Raw genomic sequence first — 22,302 nt, 5'->3', positions numbered from 1 at the left:
GTGTGAGATCTTACAAAAGGGGGAGGGGTATTTACTCACAAAATCTTTAAGCCAGTTGATTTTACCCAGTCATGCTTATTCTTGTATAGATTTAATACATTCCCACTCTGACACTCATGTATTCATGAGCACCAAGACGTACAAGGCCAAGTGGTGTGGCCAGGATCGCTTGTGTCTGACACAAAGGAGCAGGGATGCCAACTGCCAAGCCCTCGCTACACGCCCAAGGTTTCCCTTGACTGGGGACAACAAAGTAGTTTCTGGACAGATGTTTCCTATCCCTTAGGAGGCACCAGCTGGTATGGGGTCGACTTTTACCTCAGAATCAGCTTACTTCATTCTCCCTAAATGATAGGCCAGGTTGCTGCCCATTGCCTGTATTTCTTTGTTTTCAACACGTGTTTTCCTGACGGGCTAACAGGAAAGGTAAGGCATATCCAATGCTGCAGCCTTGTTATCATCCTCCTGGGTTTGGGATGCTGGGTCTTTCACTGATAGGTTGTCTGTGTTGCGGCTGTTTTCAAAGTGCAGGTCTTTGGCCTTGACATAGAGCAATTCTTTCATTTTTCTGCTGTGAATGGTTTTCTGTGTTGGAAAACCAGTCCATTCTTTTAACCCTCTATTCTGCTGTTCCTGCTGGTGCTTGTATGCATTTCCATTCATACTTCATTGATACCAACCTTCATTTTTTCTGTTGCAGATCTCTACAGCTGATCCCCTTTTATTAGGATTTATAATCTGTCTAAAATATATAATTTAATGCCACACACAGTCTTTGACAGCATGCAGATGAATTCTCTGTTGAAATGTAAATGAAGCTTGTAAATGTTAAGGTATCATACTCAGAGAAAGAAAACTCTAAAAGCTGGTGGGGCTCCGTCCCCGTGCCTGCTGAAGCACAGACTTATTAAAATGCTGAAGTATGTGTGAAATAATTAAAACACTGAAGTGGCCAATATAAACAGCTTGAAGAAATAACAAAGTTACGCCTGCCAAAATAGTAAATGGAAAACTGATAGTGTGTATTTCCCAAGACGTGTGGTGGGGGATTTGAACGCACCGCTCCTGCTGGTGTTGTGAAGTTACGGCTCTGAATTTACTGTTGGTGGGAGAAAAGCAAACCGTTCAGGGTTTAATATCTTCTTGCTTGTGCCCAGCAATGGAAGTTGGATGTTATCGCTGACAGGAGGCAAAATCCTGACTTTACCTTAAATCTTGAAGCTGAGGAGGTTTGCTGGGTACGGAGTCAAGAGGGGCAAGTCTGCACTTAGCAGCCAGTGTTAGAGCATGCTACTACATGATAGCATCACACACACTGAAATGTAGGATAGCACAGTGAAGGCACTAATTAGTCTTTTGCAGCCAGTTATTAAAAAACCCCAATGTTGATCAAGTGAAAACTGACCAGTAGGAGCCTGCACACTCCTGGCTTTCAGCCCTACTTTAGCTACTCGCTGGAACTTGGAAGTAGAATCTTAAAATCCGTTGGCGTAGTAACCTTGTTTTTCTTTCTGTAACTGGATTCATTTGTGACACTGTGGCTGAGACGTGTTTCCTACGTCAGTGACTTGCACCACAGATACAGTTGAACAGGATAGCCTGGAAACTCTAGCTGCCTTAGGGGGAGGAAAAAAGTTGCAAATGCATGATGCAATACCTTAAAGAGAACAAAACTTCACTGATCTAATAGTTTACTCCACGGGTTCTAATGCAGAGTAATGTCTGCTTGGGCCAGGTATTTGGACACCCCAGAGGACTGGAAGCTGCAAGGCTGGATTATCTGAGTTGGTGATAAACCAAATTTTGCATAAGCTAGAATTTGTGTTTTGTTTTTCTCATGTGGAGATCTAATTAGAAATGGAAACTAAATGTGGTTAAGATCTCACAGAAGAATGTAGTAAGAGATGCCACATACTGTCCAGCGTACAATCTTACTGTAGAATCCTTGTTCTCGGCCAAGCATGCAATCTTAGAGCGTGGTCCTTGACTATTTTTGTCACCACACACTTTCTGGCTTTTTCAAAATTTGGGCTGGACTCTGGTATAGCATTCACCACAATTGTAAGGTAAGTACATGAAAAACCTTTTTAAATTTGTTGTGGAAACTGGAATCAGAAAATGCAGAAGGGCTATCTGTTCCTGCCTCTACTACAGCACACCTATGTATCAACCTGATCACTGCGATCAAATTGTTCCTAAGTTTCTAATGTCAAATATTTGAATATGTGGTTCTAGGTAGCTGAAACACTGAGTACTTCCAAGCTGCAGCTGAGGATCGCTATATGTGTGCATATACACACATGTATAAACATACATACTCAGTAATGGTGTTGGTATTGATACGCAAAGTGGCTCATTTTAAATTAATTCTGATAAACCTACACTTCTGTGCTGTATACGTACATTTATGTACATATAATGCACGCATACATGTACATACATATGTGTTTATGAGCTGCAGGTTTTTCAGAATTAAGACAAGCTAGTTTGGATACCAATATCATTCCTGCAGCAAGCACAACCTTCCCCATGAGTTATAAACCAGTTTCTTGATGGCAGGGACACTGCAACTTGCCTGGCAGCTGGTGAGAAATGTTTGTGCCTTAACGTTTTTTCAGCCTTCGAAAGTGCTGGTTACTCTGCACCGGCTGAAGCCTTCCTCTGTCAGCTGGGCCTTATGCCCGATTGAGTAGGAAGAATATGACCTTATCAGAAAGGTGATTAAATGCATTAATGTTGAGGACTCCTATGTTACAGTAAGATGCCCACAAAATGATCATGGAGAAATAATTTTATTCAGCGCACTTGAAGTGAAACAAACAGTAGTTTAGAAAATGCATAGTAACCACTGGTTTATTATACAGAAAAACTATGCAAGTACTATGTTTACTATAAAAGCATACAACAACCAGAGAAGCAGAAAGGAAAGAAAAAAAAAAAAGAAAAAAAACCCCAGTGTGAACAAGGTTAAGGAGCATTTGTGCAAATTGGTGTATTTCTGGCTTGGAGCCAACTGGGGAGAAAAAGAAATTGCTATACAGAGATTCCCAGAAGGTGTAACAGAAGTTGCAACAGACTGTTGGAGGCTGAAGTATGTCAGGAATGAGATTAGTGACTAGTAGTTTCAGATGACTGAAGGAGAGTCTGCTCGCAGGTAGCAGACTCAACAAAGTTCTAAACATGGAAGCAATTGTTGTTTTTCTGCTACTCTGGACAGCAACTATAAACATGCTTAATTTACTGAAAGGGAGGAAGACACTTCAGCACACATTTAAGGGTCCTGGCAACTTTGCAGCAACAGGCTTTAATTTCCATAGAAGTATCTTTTCCATCATTAAAACTCCCATCACTGAAAGTACACGACCAGAGTAAGTGACATGGATGAAATACAATCGTACAAGCTTTATACACGGTATATTCATATTTCTTTAATTTTCTTTTATCCAAAACTAAATATAATTTGACTATAAAATACTCTCTTTTTTTTTGTCACAGGCACACAACATCATGGTCTTTATTCAGACAGTGTATATGTATCCATTTGTTTCCATGTAAAGAAATACAGCAACAGCTACTGCTCTAAGACTGTTATTTTGCATTACCTGCAACTCCCTCTGTAACTGAGTTGGGCCTGCTCAGCACAACACACGCAACTGTACATAACAGCGACGTGCTTCTGAGGTAGTAATATCTTAACGACTCTTAAATCGTTAATGTTTTTGAACATTTCATGTCTGTATTACAAATAAAAGGGAAAGCTGGGTACAAACAAAAGAGAGTATACACCACGTGGGATTAGTCTAAGAAAAGGTCATGGTGGAGGTAGAGCTGTAAACCTGTGAAGCCCAGAGCAGGAAAAACTTGCCGTGCCCCAAAAAGTTCAGGCCTTTTTCCCCTTGGAAATGGTTAATGGTTTTAACTTAAAGACATAATGAGTTGCATAAGTAACAACAACACGGTAAGAAATAAGAAATCTCCTTTAACTCCATGAACTGAACAGATATAACTGGTGGTGGAACGCTCCTCTCATTTTTCCCCATATTCAGGATATTTTTTTACATTAATTTTCATATACACCCTATTTTACATAATTGCTTTATCAACACTTTTTCTATTTATACATGATTTTTATGTTTATCGCTTACAAGTTGTCAAAAAAAACTTCAAGACTGCAGAGTGGATTTATCTGTGGTTTTAATAGACAGGGAATTTTACCACAGAAAGTTTTGGTTTTTACCATGGAACAAAAGGTTAAAAAAGCCACCTATAAGGAGGGAAGATGGGCTTAGGTTTATCTGGGGGGTGGATGGACGTTGTCCTTCCCATGAGCCCACACCTTCACACTCTCGCTGGAGAATGCACTAGCTCTTCCAGTATATTGAACTTTGCACTGAGAACGAAGAACGTGTTAGAGACTGAGAGAGGGGATTAAACAAGAGCTAAAGACTCCTCACACTGAAATACAGCAAATCTAAAAAATTTTGGAAGGCATTGGTGCTACACTGGCTTAAGATTTAATTTTAGACTCAAAATATGGTATATTTTATGTATCCTTCCCAAAGTCATAGCATTTGCCCTGGGAGTATGATTTCTTTTTTTAATGTATAGATAGCAATGTATAATTAGGGATGAATTACACAAGTTTGACACTGGAAACCACATTTCTCAAAGCAGCAGTTTTAGTTAATTGAATCATTATCTTTCTTGCTTCATCTTGAGCTAAGGGATACAGTGGTTTACTACAAAATTAGTTTGTAAATAAATGCCTTCAATTAGTGGTTATTTTGAGAAGAGGAGAGCTTACCTTCTGTAGAAGAGAAAATGAATCTTTTCCCTTTTGAGGTAATTGCATTTTCAGGCCTCTGTGAGTTATGGGAAGTGATGACTATTTCGAGGTGTCAGCTCTTTGTGAGGTCTAAAATTATAAAGTACAAGGAGAAATCATCAAGAATCGTCAAGAATCTTAAACGAATTCAGAGTGGCCTCTTTTGTAATCTATTCTTACAAACCTTCACACAGTACTTAGAAAATCTTGAATATAGACCTGAAAAGTCAGTAACAGGCTATCGTAAAGGTTGTCTGAATGCCGACCCTGTACCTCTGTCTCTGGCCTTACTTTGAAGGTTATCATGAAATTCATTTCTTGAATTTACAGCAATAAGTTTTGGAATAATTGCCACATTGTTTTAATTTACTTTAAATCTCTGCCAGATATTTGTGGCTCCTATTTTAACGTGATTTGTCTGGAAAAATACCAAAAATGAATAACACAGTAATAGGTTATACAGTATTTGAGTCCAAAGTGTAAGTGCCCACTCATTCACATTCCAATTTATAATTTTCAATGTGGTCCTTTTCATTGGAGTCATATAAACCAATGACTAATTCCCACCATCAACAAATGCCCACTGCAAATTAGCAGTAAGAAAAAACAGGGAAGAATGCTTTGTGCACTGTGTTCATCCATTCTACAAATGGAGTTTTCAATACGCAGCACCAAATGTTCTGCGGTATGTCTTACACAAGCCTTAGGAATGGCAAGCTCTCTAACAGCATGCCTCTGGTCTTCTCTAGAAACAGAAAGGTTTACACTAAGGCTTACAGATTAAAAAAATAACCGCATTTTTATAATTTAAAGAGCTGTTTCAATGGGTAATGACCTCCTAAGCATATAAAGAAAATGGGATAGTCACCCTAATCCCATGTTACTGACCACAGTGTACAATACCTGGGGTGGCCTTGGTGAGTTAACGGGAAGCCTATTGTAGCACTTACATTTTAAAACCCTCGTAATTAAAGATGAATGGAAGGGGGGAACAGTCTATTAGCATCTTAATCCTTCACCTGTATGCAAACTGACTTTTTAATCATACTTTTCCTAGTACTGAGATTTGAATGGCTTTAAAGGTCTACATAGAAAGGCTCTTCACTCCTTGGAAAGAGAACAGTCTAACTCAAAGAATGACAAATATACATAAAAATGCAGAGTTCTTGTTTTAATAATAAAATACTATCCTTATAGCAGATCTTTAGCCATCTGATCTGATTGCCACCCATCCTCCTGGGAGAATATTCTTCTCAAGAGCTACAACCTGCCTGTCAGGTCAACTGCCTATTTCATTAGTGTAAGCTCCTCAGCCTCAGCAATTTGGGCTGCTATCAATCATTTCCGTAATGTTTGCAAGAGTTAGACATGTCACAGTTTATCTGTGCTAAGGAGCACTGCACTAGATCTCAGAAATCTGGATTTTGTTCTTGCTTCTGTAGGTCACCTGCATGAGTTACTTGCAAGGCTGACACACTATTCCTCAGTCTCTTCATCTGTAAAATAGGTATTAATTAAAAATGATGATATTCACTGGCTTTTAAAAAACATTTTAAGGTATACATGGCTAATTATTATGCAGTGTGGATTCTCCCCTGTGAGTAACACACAGCTGCTAACACACTGACATCCACTTTCATATTAGCATCTTTATTTAAACATTCACTATTCTTACTGCGACATAGCAAACACTCATTTTGTCAAACAGCAATTGTAAAGAAGCTTTTATGCAGCACAAGTGTAATTAGAATAGTAGGGAAGTGATGAGATTGTCATTAGCTTTGACCTCAAGGGATTATCTGGTATTCTAAGTTCAAGTAACTGAAGCAGCAAAAGTAGTTTCCAATTCAAGTCTGCCCTCAGCTGGCTTTAATGAAACACTGCTAATACACTTTGGATAATGTCCTTCTGTAATGAAGTGGAGGAACTAAATTAGTAGAAGTTGATACAATGTATTAATTGGGACCTTTAGTCAGCATTTCTTTTTTAATTTTTAATAGTAGTTAAATAATTTGTAGATTTCTTTTTAAGGTCCCATCTAGGCTCCCTGGCAGATTCTTGTTCTTCAGGTTTCCAAAAGTGCACCAGCATATCTTTCACTTCAGAGCTGCTGAAACTAATATACAACACAGAAAGTAACACTCTGCACATGGTTTTAAAGACATTTAATAGCAAAACTACGGAAAAATATTTGCTATGGTACAATAAACGATTCTAATATAAAGAGCTATATGTACCAGCCAAGTACTAATGTCCTAAAAGGGATCAGCATCAGTCTACTCTAGTACTTTGTCACTAGAAGCAGTCTTTCCCCCTAAAATATGAAAGGAAAGAACAACTTTTATTACTGGGTTTATTTTAGAGAGGGCTTTCAGTCACAAATCCCACATGCAATTAACTAATCTTTTAACTCAGGAAGACTCATTTTCCTTCCTATATTTAAAGTAGGAAGGTAACGGAGGGTGGGGGGAGAAAGCTACCTTAGTTTTACTTACACAGATTCATCTAGCATGAATTCAACCCCAAGGTGACATTTGTGTCTGGAATACAAAACCTGTACCATTACACACTGGAGGATGTCATCAAGTTGAAAAGCCTCTGGTTCATTCATCTTGTTATCTTCACGCTTCGTTACACTTAGCAGCATCTAATCTCTTGTGACTGCTGCTTAAACCTAAAATAAAGGAGTAAAATGTGGTTTCTTCAGATGTGTACCTAATACACACTTGAAAAAAAGGGAAAGAATAAAAGCATTACAGAAACGCCACTTTACTTGGACCTTTCAAATGCCTGAAAGTCAGCGTCAGATTCATAGCTTGTGCCATGTGTGCCTACAGACTTTATAAAGCAGAACATAGGGACTTTCAGAAGTTCCTTGAACATCCTCTGCATCTGCTAAAATTCTTGCTGAAATAGCTATCATTCAAAATAAAACCTTTAGGAGTCCATGTAACATTTGACAGGAAGCCGTGAAAGGCACACAGCTAATCTGTCCTTACTGGTTTGTGTTTTGTGGGTTTGGGCTTTTTTTATCCCTTTAGGTAGGAAGCTCTGCAAAAACCTACACAAATCTCATTAATCACTCCAGTATATACTGTTACAAATCACCCTCTCAAACCAGACTCCAAAAAAACAGTTTCTGCTACTCTGCCCTTCTAGATGATTACTGTTTGAGCTTTTTAGTAATCCTAACTGAAAAGCCGCAGCATTGCCACACTGAAACACTGACAGGTATTTTTCTGAAAGGTCATTGTGCTCAATGTGTTAGTGGAAAAAGTTGAAGATGAACTTACAGATATGTGACTCAGGCTATCAATATGTAGAGAGGATACACTTGCGTGTCTACTCCATGATATTTTCAAATTAACAAAAGCTAAAAACATTTGTCTGGGCTAAATATGGCATATGTTTATGCTAAAATAGCAAAGTCCGGACAGAAATTATGTATGAAAAGCAAAAGGGACAGCATTTTAGGAGATTAAGTTTTGTTTTAATAGAGGAGTAAAAACTTCATTAACCGTGAATTGTGCTTCATTTAATCCTGATAGCACTACACAAAACTTGCAAGGGGAGGAAAGTTTTCCTTGATCACCTTCTGGTATTTACGAGAGGCCTTAACTACTCCTTATTTTAATACTAAATTACTGATTCTAATCTTCCATGTGCTGAAGATCTCGAATAATTTTCAGTGAAATCTGAACTACTGAAATTAAAAAAATAAAGACAGATGTAAATGCTGATGCTTTGTCAATATTGGTTCAACTTCTAGGTTCTGAAAGGCGGTTCATTCTGGAGCGTCCCTTTCAGCAGGAAGCTCATGCAACGCATTCTGACAGAGCTTGGCAAGAGGAGGTGTGAACTGCTCCTCACCTTGTTGGTCACGGTTAAGCAATGCTGAATTAAGAATATGACAAAGTGAACATCAAGATAAATTAATACCTATATTCAGTTTATCTGACTGATTTGTTCAACTTTTAGGTATATCGAGAAAGAATCAATTGATACATATACACGTCACATTTACTTTGTTGACTTTGAATCTTATTCAAGATCTGAAAATATACATATTTTTACCTTTCCTATTATGCTCTGAACTCTGTAATTTGCATTACAAATTGTTAAAAACTATTATAAAGACAACATTAAAACCTAGACTGTCTTTGAAGTAAGAATTAAAGCTATGCTAAATTACAATTTAATTTATACTTAAAAAAGAAAAAAAAAATCTTAGTTTTAACAAACACCCTTCCTGTTTTGGAGGCACCAAAGGAAAAGGGTCCTTAGGGATATACACAGTAACTGAAAGTATGTATTTTTTTAACAGTGACTTAAGGTAAAAGCCGGAACAAGATGTTTTTAGTACTAGCTGAAACCCCACACAGACCTGTTCCACATCCACCTGGCATATTTCAACTCAGAGGTCCTTCTTTTTGCTTTACTACTTGTTTTCTCTTTGTTTATCACCAGGAGACAGTTAGTAGCTTCTTGTTGTTTATATATTTATCTTGTAAAATTTGAAAGAGCACATCCAAAAGCACTATTTCTAATCAGTGAAGCGAATGCTGTGCATCAGTCAAGTTAAGACTTTCAAGTATTTCCTTGTCAGAAAAAGTTGTTTCAGTATTGTGTTTATTTTCTGTAGATGGATGCTAAGGAAAGACTATTACAACAAATATTCACTGAAGAGAGGAAGCAGAATATGACCTTTAATTATAATTCTTGTTTTTCAAAGCTCCAATTCCATGTTCTGTATCAAAAAGTAATATTTCATTTTCATGTGCAATGCTCCCAACTGATTACAAAGGCTTACATTCTCAGTTTCATAGCTGCCTCACCTTAATATAAGGTCAGAATTGGTATAAAACCAAGTATACTGAGGCAAAGACTGTTTTGGAAATCAGAACATATTCACTCTTTTCCTCATCTTGTTTCAATCAGTAAAAATTTGCCTAAAACAAGCATCTTTTAAATTCTTTAAAACCTTTATAGATGTGTGCTGTTATGACAACATATTCTTCGGCAATAAAAATCTAGTTGAGATCTGTTGACAAATGAAAGGTTTAAATTGAAAAATCTTTAGAGTAAAATCCTGCTAGAGCTACCAAAACCTTCACTGCTCAGATGCTAAGAAGCCGCCTAATTTAAAAACAAAGAACAAGTAAATATGGATATTAGTTTTGGCCTCAGAAAATCCTTTAATCCATCAGATTTTTTGCGTATCACTGAAAGTATGCAAGGAATCAGATTATTGTTTTCATCCTCGGCCAAGTACTGCAATCATAAAAAACATGCATTTAAGAACTGTTGTGTTTTTAAAGGAACTACATATGGTAAGAGGTTGTAGTATCTTCAAATGTAACACTCCATTTTCATTATTAAGTGAAGATGGGGAAAATGGGAAAGTCAAGTTTCAAACAACAGTAAACTTGTGCAGCAGGGAGTATTAAATTTTCAAGCACAACAGCAGTTCTCAATGGTCTCTGAAAGCATTTGATGAAGTTCTGTTGCATGCCATCTCACCTCAGACTGCTGTTTCTCCTTCACTGGCCTCAGGAGCTGTAATGAAATATAATGAAATTATTACTGTGTTTGTACTCAACTCCATATTACCACTCAGTTTTGTTTTATTTTTAAGTAAATAAAATGTATAGTTGTTGTGTTGAACAGACAAAATTACTACACTTTGCTTTTTGTTCCTACCACTCTCATCATTTTACTCTTTTTCTAGACAGGCATCTGACAATAACACTTTTCTTGGAAATACCCAGTATCAGACAGTGACCAGAGTACAGCAATGAGTATCACGCAGAAATTCATATGAAAGAGATTCTAATCTGGACAGAAATTTTTTACAAGCATTACTGGTCTGTATTCCAAGTATGTTTTGAAAATATGCTAAATGCAAAAACTCAGACATATTCACCCCCAAGTTACCTAGCTTTTAACAGTCAAGAAAGAGACATTTTAGAATTCTGACATTTCCCAAATGACCTGATCAGACAGCCTTAGTCTTTTTTTATTCTGACTGTAGCGCTTTCTATTTCTATTTGTCTCTTTATGAAATGACAAGGAACATTTCCCAGACCACCAGTACTGTAGAGTAGCTGGGATTTATTAGACTAAATGAATGGAAATACTAAAATGGAATGGAAGAAAAGGACCATCATTACTACAGCACAATAAAACCAGAAAGTTTAATCATAATAGTAACGTGAAATATGTCTGGTCATAACATACTACCATTTTTACTGACATTGTAAAGATGCAGCCTGTATGAAATATCTACCGTAGTATCTTTGAAATCTAAGCTCCTCCTAAACAGAGTCAAACTCAAACTTTGTTCCCCTGCAGATGCATTGAATGCAATTTCTTGATGGTAAATTGAACGGGAAATCTCAGAAGTGAGAGCAGCAAGTACATAACGGAGGTCTGCAGGGGTTTCCTGTGTAGATTTTACAGTGATTTTTCACTAACTTTAATATGTCACTTGTCTCCTCTTCAGCCTTCTGAATTGCATGCAGTGTTGCATGGCTTTCCTTCGTGGTGTGTTAAGATAAAGCTTTAGAGGTCTGGAATTCTTTAACCTGAAATGTACCCTTTGCACCAAAAACCAAAGACAAGCTAAAGCCATCAGATCAAGTGACATTATGTCCCTGAACCAGAGACTGACACTTACGTGACTCAGGCATATCTGTAAGAATCTCAATTTTCTCCTTTACCCATAAAATCTGAAATATTTGGCCAGTTTACAACAGTGTTAGTGGTATTTTTTTTGCTATGGAAACACAGCACTTGTGGGATTACTGCTAATCAAGTTAATAAAACAGTAGGGATTCACATTCCTCTTGTCCCAGTTAAAACCTCTGCATTTTTATTTCTGATTTTGTTATTGTTGCTGATCACATGAATTAAGAGTCAAAAGAAATTCAAAGTGTGTTTTTTGTAACAAAAACTTTCAACACAAATGATATTACTAATTTTCTTTCATCAGCCCAGCAACTGCAGCTTTTGTTTTCCTTATTTAATGGATACACCATTCCAAGTGTTTCTGTCGTCGTTATCAGCCATAAGATAAAAACAACGAGTAAAACCAGTATCCTTCATGGAAGTGTTGCCACAATAAATTATAAACATGAACTAGGATGCACAGCACGCCCACAACGTCCTAATTCTGCCTTCTGCAGGCAAAGCTGCCTCCATCAATTTCTCACAGTACCCGTTTCTTTGGGTATTACTTCTCCCTTCAAAACAGCTCATTATTTCACGCCCAATCATAGATGCCTTTGGCTTTAGGGCCAATTTTCAATATTTCAATTATTTTAATAGTGCTGTCCCACCTGCTGGAACTTGTAGGGAAGGTGACTGATGCTCTCTTTACCTTGGCTGAGTCATTAGCTCACCAAAGGACTGCTGAGCTCTTAGACCCTCTAACATCCTTAGGTGCGACAGGAGCCAAATAAAGGCACAGAAAACTTCTGGAGTCAATACAAACCTTTACTGTTGGCATGCTCTGGGGTGGGTTTTTTTTGTGTGTGTATGTGTGTTATTTGGGGTTTTGTCTGTTTGTGCATTTGTGGTTTGTTTTTTTTTACTGCAGATATACTTCAGACAGTATGAGGCTATGGATGTGTGTTAAGATGGAAGAAGTGCGGTTCTCCAGTCACTTTTCTTAGTTTTTGTTTGCAAGAGAACTGTGGCATAGAAATACTAACTTTCTTGCTATTCTGTTCCTAGCTTCTATGGTTAAATAAAGGAAATAACCTACAAGGTTTTAGTCAAACATTACCATTAACAGCCATGAGAAATAAGAGGTATCAAGGAAAGTTGCTGTGCTCTGAAAATTATTCCTTGACTTGACGTTTGAAGAGAAGCAGCTGGTACACGTGGCAGACTTCTGTGAATACCCTTTCTCGAGAACACCCATGGTAAGAGTACGCTGTATCACAAGTGAGGCTGTTAAACCAATTTATATTCGAAGGAGACAGAGCTCTTTAACCATTACCATCAGTCATCATTCGACCTTCTGAATCCCTCTGATACTAAAATTACAAGAAGTTGAAGGAAAATACCTTTTGAATTTAATTCCAGTGCAGTGGGTCACGTTTTATTGTAGTGTGTTGTAGGAGATTAGTTGCAAGCTGTGTGCTGTAACGAACAGTTGGTTTTGTATGTTCAGAAAGACCAAGCTGTAACAGTAACTACTTTGTGGAAACCCAAACGATTTGCTCTCATCTACAAAGGAAAATCAATTTGATACAAACTGCTGAAAAACAGGTTCCAGCAGCAACCGCTTCTCTTCCTTTGCAAGGATCAGAAAAGAAGGTTCATTGGTTTGAGTGTTTTCTCTTTTGAGTATGACAAGCCATTGCTGTCAATTGAATGTGCCTCTTGCACTATTCTTGTTTGGAATAATAGTAAATTTGTCATTTTGAATGTCTGTACAATTCTACTCATTGAGTACTAGTGTGAAAAGTTTGACAACAGTGATATAACAAAAAAATTGAAAACTAATGCAAACTTATGGATAAGAAAGACTTGTTGCCTCAATTTCAAGTTAGAATTCCCAGCTTGAACAGAAGACTATCCCTAAGATAATCTAACAATAGTTATATGGTACTATGCGCAGGAAGACAGCAATCCACTGATGTACAAGTACCAGGCCAGATACGAAAAAGTAGGAATATGTGACCACATTGGTAAGTACAAACTCACCTTTAATGCCAACCAGAAGAAAGCAACAAACAGTACTTCAGAGGCAGCTTGGTCTTTTATGGATAAATTATTTGTTTTACTAGTTGCTGAAGACTGCCACAGAAAAGTCTTCATTAGTATGTTCCTTAAATTCTGGATTTGTTACTTGAAGTGTTCTATTAACCTGGAGGTACTATTTTGAAGTAACAACATCTTGGTTGCTCAACAGTGAACTGGAAAAAACCCTACCTGCAAGATTGTACTGGGAACACTTTATTTTTAAAGGTGAAATGAAGAGATCTAGCTAGTAATTTTCTACCTATCGCAGCAGCCTACCTGCTGCAGAAAGAGTGGGATAAGCCAAAACCAATTGTTTGAAAATGTCATCAAGCAAAACTACAAGTCTTACAAAGTCAACTTACATAACATGTACTTCCATCATTATGTGACATTATTTGGAGCAGATTTTGTCACCCCTCCTGGCTGAGAATGTGTAAATAAAATATGACGTATGATCATGTCATATGCCATTTGCTGTGAAGGCTCACAATCCAAGCTTCATACCGATGTTCATCTGCTCATCAACTACAGTACTGGTGCCTAACCTTTCTTTAGGGACAAGCTATTCAGTTTATAAAGTCATCACTCACAAATTCTTTCCACTAGATAATGCCAGTCACGTGACTACAAATACTGATATATCCCATCAACATGTTTAATGCACATGAAAACACAGTGCATACAGACTGGTTTACATGAGGAAAGGCTGTTTGTGCGTTCTGTAACATGACAGCATGTTTGTGCCACCACATCACCAAAATACTCTTTTATCCCCCCTGTTTTGATTATTGGTATACCACAGCAAAAGCAAGGTGTGGGCTGCCAGAACCGCTCATGTGGCTTGTGGCTTGCTACCTGTCCACACCTGGAAAGCAAGAAGCAAGCTATAAGCTCATATTTTGATCATCACAGAATGGCAGAGCAGGCATCCACACATTGGAAGAGGAAATGAGGTATCTGTATAAGCGATATTTATTTTAGCCCTGGATTCTTTTTTGGATCTAAAAGCACTTACCTTTTGTTATTCTTAATGGACAAAATGGCTACAGAACTTCAAGTAATTGCCTTAGGCAAACCGACACATAACATGCAGAACTTTAACTGTGTCTGGTCAGTAAATCATTACTATGAGCAAAACTAAGTAGATTTCTGCACTGTCACAAGAAATTATTTCTAAGAACTTTTTTCAGAGTTTCCATATGCAATTAAATTCCCTCCAGACTACGACAGGAGATGTGACACACACTGCCAATGCTAAATAATACTGCAGCCACATCAGTAGCACTAGGAACCTGAAGACCTGGAACTGGCATTATAGTAAGAGGCAGCAGGCTACCTGAGGGAGAAGGAAAACATAGTACAGACATGATGTAACACGCAGTGTCCATGGCGCAGCCATCACACAGCAAGACGTCCCATTAGTGGTGTCAAACAGACAACGGCTCGGTGGTTACAGCACTGCAAAGGGTTCTTGCATTTATTAGCTAGAAAAGAAAGCGCCTCAGTACTTATCCGGACTTTTGTAAGTTTGTAAGGATAGCAAGCCCTAAGCGCTGTACTGGCATTTTTTAGATATTAAGTCTAACACCAGAACGCGTCTCCCCGTACTTCTCGTCAAGTTTTCACTCCCAGAACTCCGCGTTTCCACAGACTGAACACATGGCGTAGTCTGGCATCAAAGACGGAGAGACATTTCCAATTCCACCCAGAAACATTTTTCTTCCACCTCTACCTTTCACTTACCAAAAGGCACCTCCTAGGCTCCACAGGCAGCGCGCAACCGGTGCGCATACCTTCAGAGCTCCGCGAAAAAAACAAACCAGACCGAAACAGGACACACCGGCAGATGAAGAAGCCTCACGGCTTTGGTAACCCCCTCCCCCTCGAAGGAACTCCCCCGACTATAGCAGGCTGCCCTTACGGGACTACCCCTTCGGGGCTGCGGGCCGCCACAACGCGCATGCCCGGCGGGCGGCAAGCGAGCGGAAGACGCGCTGCGTCCGCCATTTCCTCCCCCTTCTCAGGGAAGGGCCGCCCCCGGCGTGTCTCCGCCCCGCCCCCCAGCGGCGGCGCGATGGAGCCCCGCCCGCCGCCGCTGGCGCAGAGTTACGAAGGCGGCTGGGCTCCTCCTCCTCCTCTCGCCGCCGCCGGAATGCCGAAGCTTAGCAAGGAGGCCAAGCAGCGTCTACAGCAGCTCTTCAAGGGCGGCCAGTTCGCCATCCGCTGGGGCTTCATCCCCGTCGTGCTCTACCTCGGTGAGTGGCGGGCGGGGGCCAGCCGCGTGGCGCTCCAACGGTCCCCTGTGGCCGTTACCGTCCGTCTGGCCGGGGGTGCTCCCGGGGAGGGGGGGGCAGGAGGAAGGGCACGTGCGGGGGGGAGGGGCGGCCCGCCGTGCTCTCCCTGCCGCCGGGGTTCTGCGGTGTGCGCGCACTGCGCATGCGTGGGAGTGGGGGAGTGCTGAGGCCCCCGGGCCCGCTGTGAAGGCCGGTGGTGCGACCTGCCAGGTCGGTGTGGGCGGCTTGCCCTTGGCAGAACTGCTGGGTGGTTGGTTTTATGTCTTTTTTTTTTTTTTTTTTTTTAAACCTTTGAAAAGGTTTTTCTGCCTCTTTCCATTCCTGGAGGCTGTTCCCCCGCTCTGCACGCTGAGGCGGCGTGCCCAGTGAGGGGAGGGCCGCGGCGGGCCGGCCCCCTCTGGGGAGCGGGCTGAGCGTGCACCGTAACAGCCTAGCAGCAAATGAAGTTGCGATTTAATTGTGCATCGGTGACTGACGGCTTTAGTAGGCTAGTCTTTGTGTTTCTTGCAGTAGCGAGTCAGTGTGTGAGGAGAAAGCTGGCTGCAGCCGGGAACGCTGCTGCGTGGCGCTGATGGGGTCGCCAGCCTCTGGCTGAAGTTGAATTTCCAGCTAGGTGCAGGTTACCGTCTGCCCCAGGATGGCGTGCCTCCTGTTTCCAAATTGCTGTGGAGCATACAGGGGATGCCTTGATGTTGTGTCTGGTGCCCAATATGTATTTCACCTGCTCTATCATGGGCCTGGCTGGGCATCACTACTACATAGCAATTCTCCCACAGAGTTTGGGCTGTATGCCATCAGCTTTCCTTGTTAAAGAGCCTGACCTATTTAAGGTGCGCACATGTGCAATAGGCCTGACGCTTTTGTCATAAAAGAAAGGCACAAGGGGTCCCAGGAAGGCTGGTCCCTGCGATGCATCTTGCTTACTTCCTGCCAGTCTGCCTGACCTGTTGGGAAAAGCATCTAAAACAGGCAGGCGTCTCTGCCTTGAATGCAAACATGAAGGAGGTTTGGGAGCTTGATGTGTTTACAGTTAAAGCTGATAAGTTGTTTTAATTAATTGAGGGGAATGTAGCGTCCAATTTGAAGAGCTTTGCTTGTTCACATAATAGATAACAATCAGGAAAAAGTTGGTCTCTTCAGCAAGTTACATATGTGCATGAACAACTACGAGTAAAAGACATCACAGACACTATGGAAAAAAGTGATTGGCAGTATTAGGTTTAAAATTGAATTACATTTCCATTTTTAGTTTATCAGTTATTTAAAATTGATAGGTTTTGGGTGGGAATTTCAGCAGTGTTTTGAGACCTAATTTTGCTCCTGCTGAAGTTTTTGTTTTGATTTTATGACAGCGTCTGTGAATATGGGAAAAATGCTCTTTGTTTGAGGGATACCAGAGGAAATTAAGTTACTTCAAGTCATATAAAGCCATCTTACTGTGTCTACAGTTGCACTAATGTCAGGGTGCCTGGTATATTTCTATTGTGTAGCAGTGAGGAACTAAGTTGTAGTAGTTTAACTTCATAACTCCAGAAAATAATTATGCTGCTCCACATCTGCATTGCCTTCTTATAAATTTGTCTGCTGTAATGAAAGGACATTATATGTAAGCAGTTGGGAGGGGTACGTGCAGGTGCCACCTTTGCTTGCCATAGGCATTTGGAAGTGGCACGCGCTCAAAGTCTGTAGAATTAGAAGAACCTCTCTTGTACTGGGGTGACATTTGAATCTGGGAGGGAAGCTGTGGTGCAGTAGAAGGGCAAGAGGCTACACAGTCCCTGGTGTCACTGATTCAAGGTAAATTTTTGTGTTGACCCCTGTGTATATGAAATACATGCTAAACTTAACACAAGCAAGGACATTTTTGGAAACTTTCAGAAATTTTGAGCTTTCTCTGAAAGGCTTTCTCGGTCAGAATGGGGTGCTCAGGGGATGTAGGAGGGAACCTGGTATGTGAATGTGCAATTATAGGTTATTGGTCAGGGGGTGTTTTGTTGTATTTTTTTTTTTTAAAACTTGCTTTGAAGTGGCCGCCCCTGTTTTAAGTAGGTAAATTAGAGCAGTGCAGTTTTGTTAAACCTGGCTTGCTTGTTGGGGGGAAAGGGGAGGTGTCAGAAGCATTCACACGCACAGGAGTGTGACACCTCATACAACTTAATGAATTTTAAAGCAATTTTGCTGGACAGGATGACAACCAAAGTAAGTGGGTCAGGGTGTGTAATAGTTTCTGATCACACAAGGGTATCTTCCAAAAGCTAACCCAGTGCCCATGAAGTTAATGGAAGTTTTTCCATTAACCTTTGTGGCCTCTCTTTCAGGCAAGCTGACATAAATTATTTTCTGTAAACGGAGGGAGATAATGTACTTTTCATATAACCCATTTCTAGATAGCGAGTGTAGGGGAGAGTGTTGAACAGTGCGTGAATTTACAATTTATAGTCCAGCAGACAAAGATATTTCATACACTGAACCTTCAATTGCTTCTCTAGCATAATTTGCTTTAGTGAATTGGTATTTGAGTCATTAGCTGGGGATGAACTCTTTGTAATTAACTTTCTTTTAATTTTCCGGGCTGATAGTAGGTTGACAAACATCTTGTGTCTTTGTGAGCTTTAGTACTAGGTATCGTTTCAGAAAGTGCCAGTAAAAATAGAAGATTTTAGGTCTAACCGATTTAACATTTAGAATTCTGTTATCCTAAATTGAGTGAACCATTATTGAAACATTACTTCTAAGTTCTGCATCAGATGTTATTACAGAACATTGCTTTCAGGACTCAAGGTGCTCACTTGAACCAGTTACAGCTGTCACTGTTGGTACCCCATTACTAGGTTGCTTTCTGGACAACATTTAAAATGTGTGTGTGGTAGGTATGTATGTCTTGATCTTTGGGCTAGATAACTTCCTCCATCTCACATAGTTAGGTGCAGGTAAGAATTTGAAAAAAAAAATGTATAAAGCTGTACACTTGTATTTATTTTCTCTGCTTTCTAACCCTGATAAGAATGCGCAATTTTATTCAGATTAGTGCACATCTTCATGAATCATAGTTCTCTGCTCAGTAGGTTTTCTTTTTTTATTGCCATTGAATGGGCTGGAATAATTTGATAGTGATCTAACTGTGTAGGTGTCTGCACATACATATTTACATATACATATGTAATGTATGTTTCACTTCAGGTTTTAAGAGAGGTGCAGACCCTGGAATGCCTGAGCCAACAATCTGGAGGTATGTATTAGTTCCAAATGTACATGCAAACCCAATGCAGATAGTTACTGTTTTGGGTGTTATGTCTGGACAGCAACAGTTGCGAATGTTGCTTTTTTAATTGTTTAGGGAGAAGACAGCAAAACACAAGTTCTTGGGAGGGCCTTTCTCTTAATCTTGCATGGCTTTTAATATGTGGGACTTCTGTACCTTTTAAGTGGAAGCTGCCATTCTAATCTGTTGTAGAGCTAGTTTATGCAAGTTTCTGCACTGAGGAATAACTTCTCAGCTTTCTAGCATGAATATAAAACAAAACCCAGTCTCCTTCTGCCTTTGCAAATATGGTAGTAACACTGCAAAAAAGCTGCATGAAATAAGGGGCTATATCTTTCCATATTAGTCATTGTCATGAAGCACATGCTTTTGCTCATGTTGCCTCTTTCTTGGGGGACTGCTTGTTAGTGCTGCAATATCAGGGCATTAGTAATACTTGAATTCTTGTGGTATTTGACTTCTATTGGAGGGCTTCCATGGGTCAAACTAGTTAAAGTTTTTAAGAAAGTATGACTCCCTTAGAAATAACTTTGGTTACTGTGCAGAATCAGATATTCCTAAGACAAATAATTGATGGACTGTATTGTTTGCAATGTCATATATTCAGTTCTAGCTTCGCGTAGTTAAAATGTATAGAAATCCCATTTTTAGGATTCAGTGATTCAAGGGAGCTACATTTAACAGTAGAAGATATGAAAAGAAGTGTCAAGATTATGTTATAATTTCAGTAAAATCTTCTGTTGTCTTAAGAACTGACTTCCTGGAGTTGTTTGTTTACTGACAGTGTTTCCATGTTTAGCTTCACTATCAGTTTGAGACTCTTTTCCTTGGTCTGTTGAGTGCATCTCTGCACAGCGTAAAGTATGTATTTCATACCAGAGTGTATATACCTAGATACCAGAAGCACATGTTTGGTCTAATCCGAAGCTTACAAACGCTTATTTTTCTGGCATGTATTTGCTCTGTAGGCTTAAATTTTATTTTCAAGGTGGCATTATTTCAATATTTTGAGGGCTAGCATTTATTCTGTACTTTCAGAGGGCTGTTCTTCCAGACTTGTGTTTTACAAATATCCATTTAAAAAGAAATGCATGCTGCAAATCTGACTTCCATTTCCTCCCCCCCTCCCCTTTCAGTCTACTTTGGGGATGAAGGATGTGGCGGTCCTGTTCTAGAACCAGCCGATGGACAGAGAAAGTGTCTGAAGATACGTACATTCCAGAGGATGAGGCGGACACTTACACCAGCTGGCTCAATCAGCTTGCTAATCACATAGGTTGTACATACAACAAAATGGAGTTTATATGGACCTAACTTATTTGCATTACAGTGTAATTAAATAAATACAATTTGAATGGATGCGCATTGTTTTCAAGTCTTTACATAACTATAACGTAGTAATTTCTTTATTACAGGAAGGATAACCTGTTGTGTGGTTTGATTTCCCCCCCAAATATGATGACATTGAGCCCCCATATTTATCCCTGTTATTATGGTCTTTTGGGTAAAGATTTCTCTTTATCTTCTGAGTAACCAGAAAACTGAGCTAATGTTTTAAATAGTTCAGTATTCTTCAGAGATTTCTTGCCCGAATGTTGGTAAGCCTCTGCAGCTGGTCACTATGCTGACCTGTGGTTTGGTTTTGGGTTTTTTTTTTCCTTCCTCTGGGATTTGTTCATCTCTGGATATATTAAGGATTGAGAATTCTATACATTTTTTTCCTAGCATAGTCAGGTAGTAAAAAGTACACTACTTCTGCCAAATTTACCTTCAGGCACTATGTATGTTTTCTGTAATTTGGGATGGTGTGGGAGGACACGACAAAAGTGCTCTCTGTGTGTATGTGTATATAGTTCTCTTATTGTAAGAGGAAGTAATTCATATATAGCTGAAGAAGGAAAACAATTACACTATGGAAGGTATATGCTTTATTTTTACTCCAAAGTCTTGGAATACTGTTGGTTTGGCTTTAGTTGGTTCCGAAATTCAAGCATTGAAATGGCAACTGCTTGGTTTTGTTTAAATAGAAGCTGAATTAGATAGATTACTCTCTCCTCCCTAGAACTGTACAAGCTAATTTGTATCTATGCAGTGATATTTAAAAAAAATGTTTATTGGCTCCAAATTATAATTGCAACAAAAGTATTCTAGGTATCAGATTGCCTTTTTTTTAAGCCTATAGATTTTCAGACAGATTTTTACATTAATGAAATATTTGAGGAATAGGAGATTCCTCAGCTTCTCATGTGCTGCGAAAACTCATTGTAAAATGTTACTGTATATAAGGGCAGATGTGAGTGGAAAGAAAATGAGAAATGAGCCAAGAAGAAAAAAATTAAATTGAAAGATAAGAACTGGGAAGAAAAAAAAAAGTGGGAAACATTTATGAGAGCTAATGCAAACCAGCAAGTTCCTTAAAATTTCATTAATCATGGTAATTAAACCAAATGTCACGATAATAAACTGCTGACGGGAATAGAGCAAGGACTGAACACAGAACACTTCTTGTGGCTCTATATCCTGTTGCTAGTGCAGCTTTTCTAGTGCCTTTTTTGTAATGGTAAATTGGGATTAATGTAACCGCTTGTAAATCTTAAATTATGAAAGGAGTTCAAATTCTGATCCTCCTTCTTGACTGATCCTAATTACAATGTTAATGAAATAATCTGTTGGTACTTGGTAGTGGCTTTCATCATGATCAGGAACGTTTTTCTTCTGTTGAATCTGGTGGAATAACCAGAGGTATTCAATACTAAGAGATAGGGTATTCAGTGTGAAATAAGTCAGATTTCTCAAAATCAGATTTTGAATTTCACCAGACTATACAGTACCCAAAATGCAGCAGTAGGTGGATGTACCCACACATCTGCAGAAGTGTGTATCTTGTGCTCTATTGTGTGTTACGCATTTGGGGATGTGGTTTGTGGGTCTTAACCACCACATGGTTGCTCTGGCTGCTTTCCAAGAATAATAGTATTTGGTGTAAGAGGTAGAGAAATAGGGAAGTGTTTTCATCTCTTTCATTACGAGTTTTACATAAGCACGGATATATCAAGCACAGGCTGGGTTCTGTAACTTCACCATGCTGAAAATTTCCTGAGTAGTTCAGGTTTTTTGAGACTTGGAATTATTTGATAAATATTGCTTATGCAATTCTTACTTTTAAAATT

At 39.4% G+C, this 22,302-nt stretch overlaps 1 protein-coding gene, 1 long non-coding RNA gene and 1 other non-coding gene across 4 annotated transcripts; 1 reads left to right on the top strand and 2 right to left on the bottom strand.

Moving 5' to 3' along the window:
• Positions 1-2,776: 2,776 nt before the first annotated feature.
• LOC142052639 (uncharacterized) lies at positions 2,777-15,626 on the bottom strand. 2 transcript variants are annotated; one of them, XR_012658921.1, is made up of 5 exons: positions 15,320-15,626; positions 10,346-10,381; positions 7,386-7,499; positions 4,805-4,915; positions 2,777-4,390 (listed from the first exon to the last, which is right to left on the bottom strand). It is a non-coding gene; the product is annotated as an uncharacterized LOC142052639 (long non-coding RNA). The 2 variants fall into 2 exon arrangements; XR_012658922.1 differs by having other exon boundaries at positions 7,321-7,499; positions 15,320-15,615.
• LOC142054081 (small nucleolar RNA SNORD93) lies at positions 10,004-10,092 on the bottom strand. The gene has a single exon (XR_012659427.1). It is a non-coding gene; the product is annotated as a small nucleolar RNA SNORD93 (small nucleolar RNA).
• A 41-nt stretch (positions 15,627-15,667) lies between the features above and the next one.
• Positions 15,668-20,491, top strand: TOMM7 (translocase of outer mitochondrial membrane 7). The gene is made up of 3 exons (XM_075083019.1): positions 15,668-15,831; positions 19,051-19,099; positions 20,269-20,491. Exons 1-3 carry the CDS (start codon positions 15,729-15,731, stop codon positions 20,282-20,284), a joined length of 168 nt encoding a protein of 55 aa, XP_074939120.1. The 5' UTR covers positions 15,668-15,728; the 3' UTR covers positions 20,285-20,491.
• The last annotated feature ends 1,811 nt before the right edge of the window (positions 20,492-22,302 follow it).

This window comes from Phalacrocorax aristotelis, chromosome 2 (assembly GCF_949628215.1).
Source record: "Phalacrocorax aristotelis chromosome 2, bGulAri2.1, whole genome shotgun sequence".
NCBI lineage: Eukaryota > Metazoa > Chordata > Aves > Suliformes > Phalacrocoracidae > Phalacrocorax > Phalacrocorax aristotelis.
This window is presented reverse-complemented; position numbering and strand designations above follow the sequence as displayed.

Coding starts and splice junctions, on each gene's coding strand:
- TOMM7 (XM_075083019.1), top strand. CDS start 15,729: ATGCCGAAGCTTAGCAAGGAGGCCAAGCAGCGTCTACAGCAGCTCTTC. Junction 15,832..19,050: donor CCCCGTCGTGCTCTACCTCG/GTGAGTGGCGGG, acceptor GTTTCACTTCAG/GTTTTAAGAGAGGTGCAGAC.